At 53.2% G+C, this 20,132-nt stretch overlaps 1 protein-coding gene across 1 annotated transcript in view; it reads right to left on the bottom strand.

Moving 5' to 3' along the window:
- Positions 1–20,132, bottom strand: part of ERI3 (ERI1 exoribonuclease family member 3) — a 133,659-nt gene that overhangs the window by 29,184 nt on the left and 84,343 nt on the right. Inside the window, exon 5 of the mRNA XM_062004011.1 lies at positions 8,905–9,004. Coding sequence (XP_061859995.1) covers positions 8,905–9,004 — 100 coding nt within the window. The remainder of the gene's footprint in view (positions 1–8,904; positions 9,005–20,132) is intronic.

The raw sequence follows: 20,132 nt of genomic DNA, 5'->3' as shown, positions 1-20,132 counted from the left end.
AGGCTCAGCCACAGGACTGGACAAATAGTGAACAGTGGGATGGGTCAGAGGCAGTGCAAGAGTCTCTAGAGTACTGTTAAGTTCATGTCTGCCTGCTCCTGGGTTTCAGGCTGGATGATTGGTAAGGCATATAGAGCACAAACTATCAGCCTCTCCCCGTGCTTGCAGTATGCCACCAGCAGTTTAGAGTGTATATGAAAAACACATTTAGAAGTTTCTCAAATTGGGCCAGGTGTTGGGCTATCACAGCTAGCCTGGGGGGAAGGGAGGGAAGGACAGCATATCTGCTCTTTTCACCACGAGAGATGGTTCCCACTGCTGGTCCTAAAGCTGGAAGCTGGATGCAAAGGGGTACAGCAGCAGCGGTGTCCAAAGGGTGGCTCCAGGACCACAGCAGCGTTATCCTGCTGGGGGTGAGCCAGGTCTGAGGCTTGAGACAGACCTGCCCTGATCTGCAGCTTGGGCCTCCCAGGCATCACAGCACAGCAAACAGCAAATAATCCAGAAACCCCTCTCCAGTCTTCAGTGTGACATCAGTGCTGCAAACGTAACTGCTTCGAGCCAGAAGAGAGGGGCTCCTGCCTGCCTTCCAGTACAGCCCCGGGGGCGAGTGCTGCACCACATTGCCGCTGCCTGCCCCAGGGCTGGGAGGAGTGTGCTGGCATCCTGACTTTTCTCAGGCAGCTGAAACCCCACAGCCCATCTCACCCTTTCTCAGGGGACCACGAGCCCTCTGGTGAGGGGCAAAGCCTGATGAGCCCATCTCACCCTCCTGGCAGGCAGCGGGGTCGGGCGAGCGCACGTGCCCCCACCCCAGCGGGCGCGCGACCAACTTTAGGCAGGGTAGGACGGAGGGGTGAGTGCAGTCAACACAAACACTCAATCATCCTTCCTTTCTTTCTTCTGTGCCTCCTTTGTTAACTGCAGGAAACAGCTGAAAGACCTTGAGTTTCCCATTGTAGCACGGACGGGAACAGAGCTGCAGTGATCAGAACATACCCCCCGCTGCTCTCAGGAAAAAGGGAGAGCAGAATCCTTTCTAAAAAGGGTTTACGATTAGAAGAGTGTTCTGTCACTCTGGCGCAGTAATCCACTGCGCCACCAAGTCCCTTCAGAGAGATGTCGAAAACTTAAATGACTGAAAGCAAAAGAGCCCTGGCTCAGGTTCCCAGGCAGCCAGACATCCTAATTATCTTTAGATCCACTCCCACATGGAGGGGAGAGAGAACACAAGAGTGGGGGGGGGGGAAAGGAAAAGAAAAGAAAAAGAAAAGAGGGAGGGGGGAAAAAAAGACTGTCACATTGCTTTTTTCTTTTTTTAAAAGCTTGTCTCTGCTCACTGCTTTTCCAGCTGTGACACCTCTCACGGTAGTTAATTAGAATCATGTCACCGCGTTAATGTGCTCTGACTGGACTCTGACAGACGCGCGTCCTCTAACCGGCCGCCCTGGCTGGCCCTGCCTCCCTCCCCACCCCTCCTCGGGGACGTGGGGCCTGCTGCTGGCGTGGGGCCCTGTCCCCGTGGCCCTGAGCCCATCCCCGTGCCCATCCCCTGGTCCTGTGCCCGTCCCCGTGCCGCCCTGGGTGCGGGGCCGCGCTGCTTTGGCCGCGACACCCGGCACGCAGCCGCTCCACCTGTTTGGGATCCGCCTGACCTTTACGAGCGCTAATTCAAAATGACACTGCTCATTTGATGACATTTCTGTTGATTTTTACTTAAGTCTCTTTTAATTATTTAACTCGGAGTCTTTCCCCTTCTGCTTGGGGCTGCTGTGTGTGGGGCAGCGGCCCCGAGGCAGCCCCTGCCCTGCTCTGCAGCAGGGAGCCCAGTGCCCGGCATCCCTTGGCAGAAGGATGGTGTGGTGCAAAAGGCTGTGCTCCTGGGCACAGCATCAGCTGCATGCCACCTCTGCTGAGAAACAAAGAGCCCAAAACGGGGGGTTGCCTGCTCTGGGGGAGCGTGGGTTTCTCCAAGGTGTCTCTCATCCCCTGGGAGGGACAGGGAGGGTGGACCAGTTCAGCCTGCCAGGGCTATGAGTGGAAAAAAACGGAGAGTTGTTTGACAAAATGCTGTCCCCGTGCCCTTGCCCACTTTGCAGAAGAGGCAGGTTGGGCCCCAGAGGTGACTGGGGATCTCACAGATGTCGGAGGGCTGCAGGTTTCCCTGCACCCCCAGGACAGACAGTAAAACTAAAGAGCGGAAAGGAAAGCCAGGAAGAATGAGAGGAAGCTGAAATAAAGCCAGCCAGCTGCCAGGATCATAAGCTGCCAGGACCAAATGCTCCCAACACGTTGCAGTAGGAGGCAAAGCCTCAGCAGCCCCTGCCAAGCTCCCCCAAGGGAAAGCGCCGTCGCTGACAGGCAAAGCCACCCATGATGCCACTGCACTCTGCGAGCGCAGCCCTCACTGCCCTCTCCTTCAATGTCAGTGAGAGGCCTGGGAAGGCAGAGGAGAGGGGAGAGGAGAGGGGAGAGGAGAGGGTGCGGGGAGAGGGCCGTCTCCGCTGGGCATGAGGCACCTCGGCAGCACCGGCCTGGCTCCCTGTGGCGGTGGCAGCTCGAGGTAGTTAATTAGAATCGTGTCACTAAGTAAATGCGCTCTGACTGGACTCTGACAGACGCTCACCTATGACACGGGGGGCCAGGAGACAATCCACATCAAACTACTGCAGTGTGACCCTTTTAACACAAAGAGTAAACTCACTGCGCATCGAGTTGAAGCTCATTAAAACTGTCTACTCTGCGAGCATCCCATTAACCTCACTGTTAAAAACACGCAATTCCTCTTCTTCTTTCTGAGGCCTAATTAATGCTCTGGATCAGGAACAATATCACACGCTAACCTTCCGAGATTTCCAATCAGTAAATGAAAAGAGAGAGACAGAAGCGGGAAGGCTGGCTGGGCTGCTCCCCACACGGGCTGCTGCCCTGCCTGGGCAGGTAGAGCTTTGCCATTTGGCACGGCAGAGCCTTGGCCGGGGAGACTGTGGGCACGGGGAAGCCCCATGCAAAGGCTCACCACTTAGGGGACTTGGTGTGAAACAGCCCAGTGAAGGCAGTGTGTGAAGATAGGCGCTGCTGTAGGACCAGATCTCCTGGTTGCCTGGGGTAGGTGCTGCAGGTTTACTTGCAAGAGACACACTTAACCTCTTTCCTCTCCAAAAAGGAAGAAAAAAAACACCTCAAACCCAGACATTTAGAACTGAATCTAAAATCATCATAACCTGTGTTCTAAAGCCTAAACTTTAAAGATTCAATTAAATTCAATCAGATTCAAAGCAGACGAGTAGCATGGGGTAAGGTGATGTTTTAAAGACAGGCAATGCACTGCAGGTGGAAACAGAGCTGACAAACAAGGAACAAACTTTCCCAGCAGCAGCTGCTGCTTCCCCAGATTTGGAAATTTTTTACTTGTTTGTGTGCATTTTCAGTTCAATAAATGGCTTGTCCAGAGCTGAGAAACAACACAAAACCAAGAAGGTGTTCCTTTTTTCTGTAATCAGGGAAACAAACAAGGACAAGTGCAGAGTCCTGCATCTGGGAAGGAACAACCCCCTGCACCAGCACAGGCTGGGGGTCGAACTGCTGAAGAGCAGCTCTGCAGAGAGAGACCTGGGAGTCCTGATTGATAATAAACTGAACATAAGCCAGCAATGTGCCCTCGTGGCCAAGAGGGCCAATGGCATCCTGGGGGCATCAAGAAGAGTGTGGCCAGCAGGTCAAGGGAGGTTCTTTCCCCCTCTACTCTGCCCTGGTGAGGCCTCATCTGGAGTCCTGTGTCCAGTTCTGGGCTCCTCAGCTCCAGAGGGACAGGGAACTGCTGGAGAGAGTCCAGCACAGGGCCACCAAGATGATCAGGGGGCTGGAACATCTTTCATACAAGTAAAGGCTGCAGGAACTGGGGCTGTTTAGTCTGGAGAAGAGAAGACTGAGGGGTGATCTTATTAACATGTATAAATATCTACATGGTGGCTGTCAGGAGGTTGGGACATCCCTTTTTTCTATAGTAGCCAGCAACAGGACAAGGAGTTAATGGGATGAAGCTGGAATACAAAAAGTTCCACTTCAATATAAGAAGAAACAACTCTTTCCCTGTTCAGGTGAGGGAGCCCTGGCACAGGCTGCCCAGAAGGGTTGTGGAGGCTCTTTCCTTGGAGGCCTTCAAGACCCACCTGGACATGTTCCTATGTGACCTGATCTAGGTGACCCTGCTTCTGCAGGGGGTTTGGACTGGATGATCTCTAAAGGTCCCTTCCAACTCTACCATCCTATGACCCTACAAAACCAACAAACTGAGGTGGGAGAGGATGAGATGTGCTAACTCTAAGGGTGGTTTCCAGAAACACCGCTTCGACTCGCCAATGACTTCTTGTGTTGTTTCCATGCACCAGATGTTTTTAACTAAAAAGTATTCTGAAATGTACTTTGCCTTCTGTATTGAGTACATGAAAAGGAAACAGGATTTTACTAATAAACCCAAATGACTGCTGGGGTGCTTTGGCCTGGCATCTCAGTTTTCATCCGAGAGCATCACAACTCAAATCACGAGTAATAACATATCACCAGCTCCTCGATAACAAATAGTAATCCCCCATTTTTCTAATGCAATAAGTAGCTAAAAAATTAGGCTATGGGTGTAATCATGTTACATAATTAATGAAACTACATGTAGCAAATACATGATGACTAAAAGAACTGAACAGAGTAAACAACTGGGCAGTGGTAAGGAGAACTGCACCTGGCTTGATTGGCGCTGGTCAGAAGAACTTCACCTGTTTAAGGAAAACAGGTGAAAACCAAGAGCAAAAACAGAAAGAAACCATCAGTGACTGAATCCAGGTGTCCTGCTGGCTGATTTACATCCCAGCCACAGACTGGGATCTTGATCTTTCTGATTTGTATCAGTCTTTGAAACTCAGCAGCGACCCCAGCACAAGAACTCGGCTGCAGTAGTGTGGAGCCTGCAAACACTGCTCTTGGTTTGCGAGTGCCAGGACTCTCAATACAAGCTGCAGCTCTGTTTTGTCAAGCAGCACCTCAAACACATGTTTTAAGAACTGTGACATGCACATGTCTGTAAGATGATAACTTCTTGGCAAGACTCAACTTCGTTTTGCTGAGGGCTAAGAAAACAGCAGACAAAATGAAGTTCCTCACCCCAAGACCCTACGGCCCATGCTAGGGTTGACACCCATTTAATCCACGTCTGTGGAGAGAGAGAAGCTGAAGAAAGTTCTCTTTGGTCCTCAGAGCCATATTTACCAACCCAAGAAATGGCAGGAAAGAACAGATTTCACTCCCCCTTTGCTCCTTTCCAATCTCCCAAAGATCTTCTGCATCCACAGTCTCTGAAGTGGCACTTTCCCACCTCTTTATACTGCTTAGCACTTCTCAACAAGCTGAAATATTGACATCTCCTCTCTTTGCTTTTTCCTTCCCAAGAAAACAAGCTCAACAGACTCTTACCCATCCAGGGCAGCTGTATTTGCAATGTATGCAAACACACTTGGCTGCATTTGGTGACACAAACTGCTTTGGTGACACAAACCACTTTACTAACCCCTTGACAAGATTTGCAGCTTGCTTGCTCGTGAGCAGAAACCAGATGAAAGGGGGAATGCCAGCCCTGGCAGCAGCTCACTGCTGCGTGTGCCCAGCTGGATGTCTCAGGGGATGTGGGCCAAGACTGCACCGTGCTCCACCACAGCCCCTCCTGCCCCCAAGCACCAGATGCTCACTCAAGGTGAGGTTCCCACCCAGAGCCCAGCCTTGGCCCTGTAGGGTTTCCAGCACCCTGCACTCCTGGATTTTGAATGAGATGGAGGAGAGGAGATGAACCATGGAGCAGGACTGGACCCAGAGCATGCCAAGGGCAAGGTTTTGGGACAGATATCTGCTGAGCTAGTGAATCAGAGAGCGATTTGAGAACAAAGCAATACGCCCATCAGCAACATTCCTTGCAAAGACAAGTGGCCATCCACTGCAATTCTTCTGTCAGATTTGAAGAGAAACATCCACGTTGCACATCCCTGTGTGAGTGAGCTGAGGGACTGCCAGCATCCTCCCAGAGCACTCCCCACACTGCTGGGAAAGGGGCCGTGTGGGGGTCTCCTGCACGGCATGAAACTGCTGTGGCTGACAAACATGTCGCTTTGCTGCTCCCTCCTCAGCCCTCTTCGGTTTGTGAACTTCTGGATGTCAGTGACCCATAAGGGCCATAAAAATCAGAGGCTGACACTGGTTATATCCAGCCCTGGATATCCCCCTCTCAGCTCCCCAACATCCTTCGACCCTGCTGCACCCCTGGACTGACCATGAACGAGAAGGGAGGCTCTAGACCGCCTGGGAGCACTCCCGGAGCCACAGTCAGTCCTGTCTCACAGCAGGCAGTGAGGTGGGCAGGCAGCATGCTCCACTCTTCTCCACTCTCTCCTTCCAGCAGCAGTCTTTGAGAAGGGGGCACTTATTTGACAGAGTGAGCAGGGCTTTGGCAGCACCAGGGCCTCTTACAGCCAGGGAGAGGAGAGGGCAGCCCCAGGGCAGAGAAAGGGATGGCTCCTCCCAGTCCCGAAGCAGAAGTAGTTGAGGGCAGGAGGAGAAGAGTGGCAAGGACTGCTGGGGTCACAGGGTGACTGTCAGCAATTGGGATGACTGGGCCCAGTCCCAGTGGTCAATACAGAAGGCTGTGGAGGACCAACACTTGTTCCAGGCCACAGAAACAAAGCTGGACCTAAGGAAGCCAGGCCACATATTCAGTGAGGAGCCTCTCCTCAGCCCTTGGCCTGAGGACCTCTTGGGCTGTGACCACAGCCAACACTTGATCCATGCCTAGGACCTGATCAGCCTGGGAAACAAAGTGGCCAGAAGGCCAGGAAGCTGGTGGCCTGAAAACAAGCCAGGCAAGGCACATCTCCAAACACCAGCATCTCCCTGAGCTTTCTCCCAGGAAGGACACTGGGCTACCAAGCCCCAAAGCCAGCAGTCCTGACACCATGGGCAGCAGTTGTGCCTGGATCTAAGCTGGCTGGGAGGAGAAGTTGTTCTGCCCAGCTGTCGTTCAATGAGCTGTGCCTCCAGCTCATTCCTGAGGGCTCAGCCTTGGGTAAAGCTGGGTGCAGCAGGCAGAAGATCCCAGATGCCCAGAGCAGAGCTGTTCTGGACCCAGCCCAAACGGAGCAGCCAGCAGGGCAATACACAGGGCACGTGTGTGCCATTGGCAGTGCCAAGGAGATGAAGACTGTCACACTGCTGGCACGGCATCCTACACAGCACCCTCATAAAACCTCTCAGAAACTGTGTGAGGGGCAGATTTGCCACTGTGACAGAGTGCTGCAAGAAGGGAGCTCAGCTGCTGGCTCTTCCTTCTCCATGAGCAATCTGCTGGTGGCTCACCCTGTGCTAGGGGGAGCTGGGAGTGCTCCTCCACAGAGGGAGCTTGGCAGAAATGAAGAAGTAAAACCCTTCTAAAGGACTGGAATGGGGAGGGACGTGAACAGCTTCTCTCTGAACTCCATCAGACACCTGCACAAGACAACAGCACAGGCAGAAACCAATGGCAGAGAGATGATACTCCAGAGCAGGGGATGCTTTATCAGAGTAAGAGATGACAGCAACAGAGAGCTCTTGCCATAAATAAATGAGGAAAGACGAGGCACAAACTGACTCTGCATCCCCCAGGAGACCCAAGGAAATGCCCAAGCCCCCAGAGCAGGATATGCACACACAACTCCTGCAGTCCCTGCTCCCTCCCTGTGATCCCCCCAACATGGCACACAAGCAAGGCAAATCTGCTTCCAGGCAAGAAAGCAAATTTTAATGCTACCTCTGTCAATAATGCAACCAGATCCATAGTTCAAAAGGAGCTTGCTAATTAAAAGCTGGTGAGCTTTAAATAATTCATCTCCTTAACTTGGATTGATTGGATAGTTTAATGGTTAGAGTCTTGAAACAATATTAAACAGTCTCCTCAAGGCCCAGGTAGCCAGTGACTTTTACAAGTAAATCTTATCTCCTTGCAAACTTTAATGCTCACAAGTCATCATGGATAAAAGGCTGGAAGGCAGAGGGAATACTTGACTGTTGGTCTTCAAGAGGTGACCCAACACCCCAAGAGACAAACAAGACAGGCAAGAACCACACAGCCCTGAGTTGCAGCCCTCCCTACAGCCCAGTAAATCTGAGCTCTTGCCCATCCTGCAACCTGCTGCTGTCCCAGCTCTGTGCTCTCAGTGTTAAGCAGCAGGCACATACACGGCCTCAGTGCCCCGGGCCAGGTCTCTCTCCTCATATCACTTTGATCCCTGGTGTGGAGGAGCTAGGGGCAACATGGAGCTCTGCCACAGTCCATGGGAGTGTCAGTTGTTTTATCTTGGAGCAGGCTGCAGGACCATGAAACTCATCACACGTGTGAGCAAATGGGAGGATGATACAGTTCTCCAGCTGGGACCACACATCTTCACTCTGCAGCGTGTCTCCAGCCAGCTCCCGAGGCTGTGCCGCCTGCCAGAGTCTCCTCTCCAAGGATGAAGGCAGCATCCAGAGCAGCTGGAGGCCTGATCCTTCAGGGCTAGCATCCTGCCCAGCCCAGGGACCCCTGCCCTGCGCCCCAGGCGCCGTGCAAGCCCTGGAGCTGCCCACATATCCCCCCAGCCCCAGCACTGCCAGAGTGGCCGAGGACGGGAGTGGCTCCCCAGCCAGAGGGACAGGCAGGTGTGTTTGGCACACTGGGATGGAGAGCTCATCCTGTGTGCCCATCCTGCCTTGACACATTCTGGTCCTTACCACCAGCCTGAGACTCTGCAGCCCCTTGGCTGTCTCTCAGCAGCCCAGGCTGCAGCAGCCCCGGAGGCGAGGCACGTCCCGCCTGGAGCAGCAGCGGGAAGGGCGCGGGGCGGCATCACTCACCTATCCCGCTGTGAGGCCTCCCTATGTGCTGTAGGTTCAGTCCTTTGTTCATGTCTAAGAGCCCGTTCTTTGGCCAACTCCCCATGGCAAAGCTGTACGCCTGGAAGAGAGAAGCAGAGGGTCAGAATGCTGCACAGCTCACCTGCAGACACAGTTTTGGGAGCACCTCACTGCTGCAGCCAGCCACGCTCGCCCAGGCCTGGCTGCTCCCTGGGTCTGTGTTTGCAGGTCTGCATTTGCTGTCATTGGTGCAGAGTGGTGCATCACCTTTGTAGCAATGCTCCCGGAGCCACCTGCACAAAGCACCCTCACCCTGGCCTGTCCCATCTGATGCTCCCCAGGGCAGAGGTGTCCAGGGCCTGTCCTGAGCCTCAGATAGGTGGCAACCCTTACAAGGTTTATTGGGCACTGTGCTGGGTTGGCATTACTCACGGCCACTCTTGCTGTGCTGGGGTGAGCCAGGGACTGTGACTTCATCCCAAGTGTCTCTGGGTTGCTCCAACATCATCCCCCCGTTCCTGCTTCAGCAAGGATGGGATTGGCAGCAGGACTTACGGGATTTGGAAAGGGGTGACGATGCACAGACTGGCCTGGCCAGCAGTCCCCTTCCCCACTGGCAAGCACAGCCCTCCCTGCCTCCCCTCTCTTGTCCATTCCCAGAGCCCAAATTGCCTTGGGGCTCTCCAGAAACCCTGCTGGTAGCCAGAACTGCTCTTGTCACTGCACAGAGCCCCCAGCCTGGCCGGAGGAAGGCTGCTCCATCCCCACCACATCCCCTGGCAGGGCTCCCAGCAGGAGCGAGGCAGCTGGGAGCCTGAGCAGCACAAAACCCCACCGGACAAGGCAAACGTGAAAGCAGCCGGGCCCGTGTGTCACACACACGGCTGTAATTACAGCCTGACAGCCACGTATCTTCTTCATCTGGAGGAATTAAGCTCAGTGCCGCATTGTGAGCAGTAAGAAGGGCGCATGGGCTTAGCGTCGCTCACGCCGGTGCTATCTCTGCTGCCGTGAGGGCCATTGTCCTCAGATGAGATCAGGTCAATCCAGCAGCCCCTATCTCCCTCCTGCAGCGGGGATCACGGCTAACGGCAGCCGTGACACCCTCCGTGGGCTGCAGACGCTGGGGGAGACGCTCCCTGCAGCAGGAATGAGGCTGAACTGGGAGAGCGGAGCTGAGTGTGCCCCCCTGACCAGCCCACCACCCACCTGCCAGCCACAGGGACCTGCTGCCAGTCCCTCTGCCCCTGCTACCTGCTGCTCTGCCAAGCGTGGGCAGGGCTGGCCCTGCACAGCCCCTGCTGCCAGCAGCCCCCTGGGACCTACAAGGCTTGGGGGAGTTAATTTATTACTGGCCTGCACAACCATTCATGCTGCTTTGTTACTCCTGCCTTAGCAAAACAGAGGGCTCCACAGATAATTAATAGACAGCATTGCTAATCCTGTTGGGAGATGATTAGCAATTAAAACTCCTAATTAAGTCTATGCATAATTCACTGAAATTACACTTTGTGTACACAACAGGGAGGTTTCCTTTGCCTTCAACAAACATGCTCTTGTATCTTCATTGCTGTGGCTGGGATGTGGGCTCGACGGCCGTGGGAAGCTGGGGCTCAGGGTGCAGGATGGGACCCAGCCACCCACCTGCCCCTTGGCCCCGGGGGACAGCTGCAGTGGCTCCCTCTCCTGGGCTCTGTCCAAAAAAGCAAGCCCAGGCACAGCACAGGAAGATCCCGACACTCAGCACCAGCGGGTCCAGGCCCTGGGTTGCCGGCAGTGGGGGACATCCCTGGGGATGGGGTGTCCCGACACGCTTCAAGAGAGGACACATGGGACAGGGAGGGAGCAGAGACAGGCACAAGGCAGGCTCAGAGCACCAGCAGGGCCCAGCAGTGTGTGTCCCAGCCCCAGGGTCTGTACCGGACCCAGCTTCCATCGCCCTTCGCTTCCCTCAGCAAGGTCACTCGGAACAGCCTCGGTACCTGAGCAAACTAGCTAAGCAGCCGGGGTGGAAGTTGGCCTGACCACTGAAGGTCAAGTGTGCACTTATGCATATTCAAAGCTGCCTGCAGGATCGATCGGGTTTTAATTGTTTTTCCTGGGGTTTTGGAAGGAAGTGCCGGGGGCATTGATCAGTCCCAGACGAGGCTGCTCACACTTCGGGGCTGGCAGGGACCGTGGCTTTGCTGCAGGTAGAGGGGAACGCAGGCAGAGATGAAGGCAAGCCAGGGGAGAGGTCGGCCAGCCCTGGCTGGGAGGAGGAGCCGTTGCTGGGCTGTGTTGGAAAAGAAAAGTTTTTTAATTAAAATTGGCGATTCCGAGCCGCCTGCCGGCAGCAGCCACACAATCACAGCCAGGAGCTTTGCTCTTTAATATTTAAAGACAACGTTTAATCTTTAAACAGGAAAGTTCTGCTTCTGACTGTTAAAGCAAGGCAGAAAGTGCTGGGGGCTCCCCGACACGGGGCTCCTCAGCCCGCCGGGGTGGCCCAGCCACCGCTGCTCCCCTGCGACTCTGCCGCTGCTCCAGCCCTGCAGAGCCACAAGCTGCGGCACAGAGCCCGGCCCCTGCAGCACTTAGCCCTGTGATAAAGTCCAAGATGCCCCTGATACACTTGAAAGCCAAAGGATTTTTTAAAAATGCCACAAAATCCTTTCTTGTCCTCTCTGGTTCAATCCTGGGACTGGGTTGCTCCCTTCTGGGTCAGACACTGAAGCAGGGCCAGGACCTCAGGGCATTTTATCTACATTTTAATTGATAAAAAATGTAGGCATCTTTCAAAACAGCCATTTTTAAATGGTTTTGGTCAAAGCTCTGAGTTAGAGACAAACTCCACGCCTCTGATCCGCTAAAACCCACCCAAACAACGCCCAAACACAGTTATTTTCATTCATACCAGCTCCTAGAAAGGTCTCCCTTTTCTCCTGATTTTGTTTGTAATTCTATGAAGGCTACATTTACCTCCCTGCCAATGCTGCTCTGAAGTCAGATGATTATTAATTATATTTATTTACTTATACAATCCCATAGGCATACGCAGCAGTTCACAGACAAATACTGCCCTGGGTCCCTGGTGCAGGGATCTCGAATCAAAGGTAAGCAGATACTCCTGTGATAAATGTGAGCTAACAACAGCAGGAGGTTAGGAACATAATGTGTTTCCATGCATAGAGCCAGCACCATGGATAATCCCCATCTTGTTAAAGGTGCCAGTACGGGGAGGTAAGTCCTCAGCTAACCCATACCTCACATAACCTGCTGAAATCCGAAAACCAGATGTGGGGGAAGACCTGGGGGCAGGGAGATGCTGCGTGTGCAGAATCACAGCATCTGGGGCTGGCTTTATAATAAAGCAAAGAGGGTCAGAGATCATCCTCCTGTTGTAGCAGGTCACCAAACTTCCCAGTGCCCGTGCTGCATCCACCTTGGTTTGAAAAGATCCTGAAACAAGAGCTTCACCTCTTGGTAGTGCTGCGGGTTAAAGACGGTCCGGGAGCGCAGCGAGGGCACGGCAGGGAGGCTGGGCAGTGCCATGGCGCTGCTTGCAGGGGAAGAACATGGGCAGCATTTGCCCAGTTCTTGCAAAAACACCGCCCAGCTTGGCACTGAGTTCATCCCAGCTGCCCTTGCTGCAGTCCCAGTGCAAACCAGTCCCTGTCCCCAGCAACGTCTGGGCTGGTGAGGCGGCAGCATCCACACAGCCGGCTCCCGATGCTCCTCTCCCCGGAGCCTGTTTGGGCTGCACATCGCGGTCTATAAGCAGCACAGCTGCAGAGAAAATGTTCCAGGGGGTCAGAAAATTCCCAGAACTGGAACTTGTCAAGCTGATGTATTGATCTAAGTGGACTGAATAATGCTTCATCATTTATTTATGGGGAAGTGCCCGGCACACTTCACAAAAACTGGTGTTCGGCGGTCACATTAAGGCAAGATTTAACGTCCCACATCATGCAAACAGGGCACCTGGGCAGAGGTCAGGATGCTCACTTCCACGGGGAGCCCCACAAATCCTTCCCGCAGGCGCAGGGGGGGACGGGGCTGGTTCTCACGGAGCTGCTGGAGCTCTGCTAGGGGAAGCTGCCGATGCCGACAGAGCCAGCTCCATTCCCTCCACACACACACCCTTCCACTCGTCCAGCCAGCCCCCAGCCCCTCTGCCATCCACCACAGCTGCTGGCTTTGCACCATCCTGGATGCTTTAGCTGAAGGGCAGGAGGGAAGCGGGGCTGTGTGTTTTGCAACAGCACAAGTGGGTCCACAAACCACGGCAGCAAGATGTACCAGGACCAGCACAGAGCCTCCTGCCCTGCTCAGTCCAGCAACCCTGTCGCTTTTTCAGCTCCCATTGAGAGGATTGAAATGTTTCACTCACTAATTGTAATTTTGATACAGACATCTTTCAGGCAGGGAGGAAGCATCTCCTTTTGGAAAAACCCTCTCAGGAGCCAAGGGGCTCCGTGGTGTGAGAAGATGCTGAAGGGTGGTTACTAAGGGATAAAGAAAGAGTGAGTTTTGCTGAAAGTTGATGTTAAGAGTTTCAAAAAGAAAACGTGTTTTTAAACAGAGAGAAAGCAGCCACGAGATCTCCCCAGCTGCCCTCAGACTGGGCATCAGCTGTGCTCCCCCAGGACCAAGCTGGGCACAGCAACCTGCTGGCTGCAGCTCACCCCCCTGACATTTTGGGAATGGAGGAAACGGCTTCACGGCACCAAACACGCCCTCTTCCCCTTGTCATGTCAGCATCTGCCCAAAACAAGCTTTTTCCTCTGACTCCCCTCATTCTGCTGCTGCCACAATGAGGTGTCAAGGTTTTATATTACTTTGTACTGGGGGAAGAAAAAAAGAGGTCGTGTCTAAGACTAAGGGGGGTTTTAAACACAGCTTGAAATGTTTCCAGTGACACCACTAACGGTAAGGTTTTGGGGCTGGGGGTGTGTTGGAACAGCACCCAAGACACTGGGGACTACAGGGTGGTCCCTTGACATCCCATTTTAACTGCCTGCCACTTCAGGGATGGAAGGTGGATGTTTCCTGCTGGGATTTTTTGCCATGCAAAGTGACATATGGTGAATTTAACACCACTGAGAGCCTGACCCCACTGCCAAATCATGCAATAGCCAGGCTGCTGGATGGGGGCTGGCTGCAAAAAACAGGCAGGTAAGGAATAAGCAGCTTGTCAAGCCTCAGCTGCCAAGGGCAGAGCTCCTGTGCTGCAGGGAAGGCCCAGAGGAAAGGTGGTCGGGCAGGACTGGAGCCGGGAGGGCTCAGCCCCTGCAGTGCTGGAGCCCCACTGCCCTCGAGGGCTGGCGGGAGGCAGGAGCTAAACCAGGTGTAAAACGTGGCCCTTTTAAGCAGTTTAGTCAGAAGTGCTGCAGCATTCACAGCTTTTCAAGTGTTTTTAAATCACTTACAAAAGCAGGATTAAACGATCAGGAATTCCATTTAATAGGACAAATAAAGAAATAACAATCTACTCCATCAGCCCTGTGAAAGGCAGGTTTGATTTAAGGAAAAAAATAAAAAAATAAGTACAAAAGAGGGAGAGAAAAAAGGAAAGGGGGTGGGAAAAAAAAAAGGATAATGTGTGTTTACTCAAGCAAAGAAAAAAATATTTAAGTGATGTAGGGGAGAAGATTGCGGTAACTAGTGAAGAATAACATCGTCTGCTTTGCTGTCAAATCACACAAGAATTTCAGTAATAGATTCTCATTCTGACACTCAATTCAATTCGAAGGTGATCCTGCTTTATCCCAACACATCAAATATTAAACACTCGTATTAGCCAGGGTGCCGTCGCCTTTCCCGGCTTAGAGGCGGCAGGAAGCTTTTCCCCCTACTTTCTCTCACTCGCTATAATATTCTCAATGTTATCTAAACATGCCTTCATACACTGGGGTTCCTTATCAATCCCATTTGGGGAGGGGGGGGGGTTGTACTTAAAACGGTATTAGTTTGGGGGGCTTTTATTATTATTATTTCCAAAAGCTTTTCAATTTGCTGTGGAAAAAGCTTAGGGGGAAAAAAAAAGGCAGAGGGAGGGGAGGCGGTGAGAGAGGGAGCAGGGGAAGTGTAAGAAAGGGAAAAGCAGCCAGCAGCTCTTGTTTGACTGATGCCTTTCAACAAGGGCAGTCTAGCTTGTCAAAGCCCGGGCTCGAGATGAATTGGCATATCTATTCAGCCTGCCTCTGGATGTCATGCAATACAGTTTCATATTCCCAGATAAGGCATGATAAGCAATTGCTGCCCTGACACCAACTCCATCCATCCCTGCCTTTCTGTCCGCGCGTATTACAGACCTGTGCTGTGCCGTTAATAAGAGGCATTTAATTTCTGCAAATGCAGTGGCAAGAGGGGCCTCAAGACTGACCAGGTGCAGCACTGACCCCACTCACGTTTAATTACTCTTTCCTCAGTGAACTGAGCCCCTCAAACACTCCTGAGGAGTGGCACCGGGTGCATGGAAACAACCTCTGCCCAATGCGGCACCCGCTGAAGCCTCGGATTAAACACTTGTGCTAATGATCAAAGGGGTGGGGGGATGAGAACAGAGGGTGTTTGTCCTCTGCCAAAGAAAGCAGCTACTGAGCAGGAGGTGGTTTGGCTGAGGTTTGGACACGGGAGGATGCAGGAGAAGATGCAACCAGTGCCCTTTCCCAGGAACGTCCCTCTTTAGAGCACAAATGCCCCCGAGAGCTGCAGGGGGAAGGAGAGGGGTTGACACACCAAACGTGGGGACCCTATGAACGGGCCTGGTCCTGCTTGGGTGGAAGCAGCTGCTGCCCCTGGAAATTCTTGCCCTTGCCAGCATCCTGCGGTGGGAGGATGAGATCTGGACACAATCCTGCCACGTTGCTGAAAAGGTGCTGGGATCCTGCCTGGAGTTCTGCCCTCTTCACACCAAGGGCATTCGAAGGTGTCTCAGAGAACAGTGCCACACAGCCAGCTTCCCCCGTGTCCTGGATGAGCAGGGAGCCCTCAGCACATGAGCTCCCTCGCCAGCCCTACCCGACCTTGCTGAGCAACCTTTGGCAAGTCCAGCTGGTGCCCACTTCAGTTCGTTTGCTCGTCTCACATCAGACAGTAAATTAAACAAATGGAAAGATGCAGAGTCTATTTTTGGAAAGGTGAGTGCTGGGCACGTGGGAGCTGCCTGGCTCTGCCCACCTCTGGGAAGTGCTTCACAGGGGTGAGGTGCCCCCAGTCCATGGGAGGAGGACAGGGCAAGCATATGGTGTCAGGTAAGACGTAGAGGATGCACCATAACTGCACATGCTTTCTCCATATTCAAATGAGCAGCCCATACCATCAGACCTCTGCCCACAGGAGCAACGCAAAAGGGAAACTGAGGCACATAGTGATCTCATGCCTGGCCCTTCTTCCCACCCAGACACACATCTGAGAAGCTTCGGCCCGCCCTTGTCCTCACAGTACCCCAACTCAAAACACAGCCGTGCAAATTCACTGGCAAAACTCCTCTTACATTCAGGAGGGACAGGATGGACCTTGCAGCCAACCAACAGTCCCTCTCCAGGGTGCACTTGGAGGCCGTGGCCCTGTCGTGCAGCAGGGGAGTGGCCTTGCTGCTGTGCAGGATTAGCACGTGCCCTGGCTTAGACTGCGATAGAAACACGCCAGCGTGCCTGACTCCAGAGTGTCAAAGTGCCAAGCGGTTTAGGCTTCACATTTCCCTGTGTTTGAACAAGAACAGGCTCTGCCTTGCTCCCAGGCTAGGGATTATCCTGGATAAAATGTTCTCGACTGCTGTGTGCTCTGTGGCTGGCGACTCACTGGGTTAATGCTGTGGAGACCTGGGTCCGAGCTCTAGGTTTGGTCACAAGCAAAACAAAGCTACAGGTCTGGGTCCCTGAAGATAGATAGGTCCCTGGGAAATAGAGCTGGGGTGTGGACAAGCCAGCACTGGCCCAAGAGAGGGGACAAGCAGAGCCATAAACTGGCAAGAAAGCAGTGCAGGGATGAGGGGTGCTGGCAGAGACAGAGAGTCTAGGCTTGGGGTCAGGTGGCCGAGCAAAACATTGCAGCAGGAATCCAGAGGTGGAGGCAAAGGGCTGGAGGACACATGCCCAGTACCTTTCCAGGTCTGGCACAAGGGGCTTTGCCTTTGGGCCAGAGGTCATGTCTGTTTGAACAGGGCTGCCTTCTCATGGTGTCCCAGCGTTTCTGGCAGTGCCAGGGCAGGTTACACTGGTGTATGCAATCAGCTTCCAACCAGGCAGACAGCTACAGGGGTGTATCCACACAGTTGATTTACCCCTCCAGCCCTGGAAAGGATGCGCTCACATCCCGTGGTGCTGTCCTCCAGGCACTGCCCCAGCCCTTGTAGGGCCAATTCAAGCAGGGAAGTGGTGCTAAGCCTTTCCCCACCACACAGCAGAGCGGTGGAGCTGGCTACACCACCAAGGAAAGCCTGCAAACACCCTTCACGGATGATTCACCACAGCCACGGCCGCCTCTCCACTCAGGCAAGAACGGACCCGTCCGATTCTGGCTGCTCCTGGGGAAACTGGGAGTTCGGGAACGAGATGCCTCCAACAGTGCTGGAAAACAGGCAAACGCTGGCACTGCCCCAAAACCAGACCCACTGTTGGCCTCTGCATACACAAGGACAAAAGATGCACCACGCTGTAGAGCTGAGCAGTCGGGGCAGCAGTGAGGGGGACACCTCTAGCCCCCCTTGCATTTAGCTGCAGATTAACACTCACCAAAGAGAGCTCCAGGTTTGCCACGTTACATGAGGGTGGGCAACCGTACCCACCCACCACCCCCTTCTCCTCTTTGTACAAACAATGGGTGCAGTGCTCAGACGCTCCCCACAGGCCCCCAAACACGCACCCTTTAATCCAATCCCACGCCTTTCCCGAGCAAAGCCAGCCCAGGCTCACTGTCAGAACCTTCAAGGGGGCATTTTCCCCCCTCAGTTTCTATTTTTACACACGCACACGCTCGCCTCTCCCTCGCTCGCTGTTTAATTTCCGTGTGAGAGGGAAGCAGGTGCCCGTGCTCCCGTGAGCTCTCCCTTCTCTGGGTTTTTTTTTTCCCTTCTTGGATCCTGCCCCATTAGTTTAGTGCCCAGCCATCTGCGACGTCTCCTGTAATGCTGTCCCCCTTGTGTACCAGGGAGCTTTTCCATTAGCGCCTTTAATATTCTGACACCTTAGCACAGGCTGCTATTACATTCAAACACTGATCGCCCTGTGAAATTACATCGCAGGGCTTGCTAAAATGGAATTGTGTATAATCAGGCTCCTCCATGCACTGTCAGTCCCATCACAAATACAACGTAAAGCAGGCTTATGGATGGGCTTAGCAGCTGCTACAAGTGTATTTTTTTTTAATAGATGAAGTATCCCTTATTTAAAGCATTTCCTTAAGAAAAAAAAAAGCCCCACAACACTGAAAGACAAATCAACAGCTGCTGCACTATGTTAACCATACCGCTGGTCTCTTAAAAACATGTTATTTACTAAGGTGGCTATCTGTTTATCTATAACTGTATCAAACAGAGAAGGAGAGCGAGATAAAGATAGTTAAACAGACAACTGAGGAGATATCTGCCACTGGGAAATAATAGCTAAATAAAAAGCACCGTTATTTACTCCAGAGAGGGGAGGAGGGAGAGACAGTGCTGCACGGGCAGCGACACACGGCACAGGGCTGCCGTGGGAGCCTCAGCTGGTATGGGCAGTCCATGGGAGCCCCGGCTGGTATGGGCAGCCCATGGGAGCCCCGGCTGGTATGGGCAGCCCATGGGAGCCCCGGCTTACCCAGCTCCAGCCCGCTCGTGTCTCCGAGATAAATCTAGGGGGAAGTCAAGATAAATCTAGGGGAAAATAAAAAACAGCTTAGGACCCAAGTACTGCACCTTTCTGGGGAGGCTGTGATGCAGGGAAGGTGACAGAGGGCATGAGGGTCATGCTGCTGCCAGGGGCTGGCTTGGCAGGCCAGCTCCCCACCTCCACACGGGCTGAGAGTAGCTTGAGTGAAGGCAGAATTGGCCATGTTGAAGGGTCTGGGTGCATCCCTGCAGGGAAGGATGGTTTCTGCGTGGCCAGCACACAAGGGATCAACTCCCCAGCTCTTCTTTTTAATTCCAGCTAAGGAAGTGACGGACTAGGACAAAGGTATTTCAGGGGGCTGCAGGAAGCAGCAGGGACATGGGCGATGTGTCAGAGAAACGAGCTCCACAGCTCTCCTGCTCTCCTGCTCGGAGTTCAAAACGCTGCCTCTTACCATGCCCTAAAGGTTATTCTGTCTGTCTGCTGTGAAATGCACAGCGCCTGAAGGGAGATTTCCAGAGGCACTGTGACCCTTCCGCTATCTCCTCCGAGGAGCCTCCGCAGGAATGATGAGATTGTAGCTCATTTCCACACACCTTGAAAGAGCCGGGCTGGATCAAACGTGCTGGAAGCAGAAGCAGCACGTCCCTGGGACTCATCCTCGTCTCCTGGCAGGGAGCACGCTCTTGCTGTAACGGGCTGGGAAACCACGTCCACCCCATTGAAACACTGATGCTCTGACATTGCCTTTCATCCTAAACTAGGACAGAAAAAGCCAAAATATTGTCTTGTTTCACTGTGTGGGAACAGTTCTGCTTGGGAACCACAAAGTAAAACGCAGCGACCGAACCGCTGCCCTTTGGAAAGGAGCAATCTATTCCTGTGCGAAACACTCATGTGACATTTTGACTCCAGTTTTCCCAGTGCAAAACAAAGCCATTTGTCCAGAGCAGACACACTGCTCCTTTGCACCGTGCACGGCATGTCTGAGCACACGGTGCCTGGGACATTTTTGGAACTATCTGGGGATGGTTTGTGCTGTGCACAGACGTGTGAGACAGGGGGAGGATGGGACCACGGAGAGTGGAGACCCACAGACAGTTTACCAAGAGAAGAGCATAGGGTAAGTGGTGTACAATTGCATGTGTTCACACTGTAGGTGTAAGACAAGGCAATTCAACCCTCTGGTTCTCACTACCTGGCAGCGTTAAGGTCAGACAACAGCAAAGTGGCAATAAAAGAGGGGTGCTGGGCAGCCAGCAGTTTCATAATCTGTTCCTAAAACCCAGGCCCTGAAGCATGGGAAAGAAACCACTGAGAGATCCTGCAGGACCTGCTCACCACTTCTATGCACTTGCTTGCACATCTCATCACATACATCTCTCCCTCTGCTCATATCCTACAACTCCTTCCACACTCTCCACCTCTACCACA

Source organism: Colius striatus, chromosome 10 (genome assembly GCF_028858725.1).
Source record: "Colius striatus isolate bColStr4 chromosome 10, bColStr4.1.hap1, whole genome shotgun sequence".
Taxonomy (NCBI): domain Eukaryota; kingdom Metazoa; phylum Chordata; class Aves; order Coliiformes; family Coliidae; genus Colius; species Colius striatus.
The sequence above is the reverse complement of the archived record's forward strand: the minus strand, read 5'-3'. Positions and strand labels throughout refer to the sequence as shown.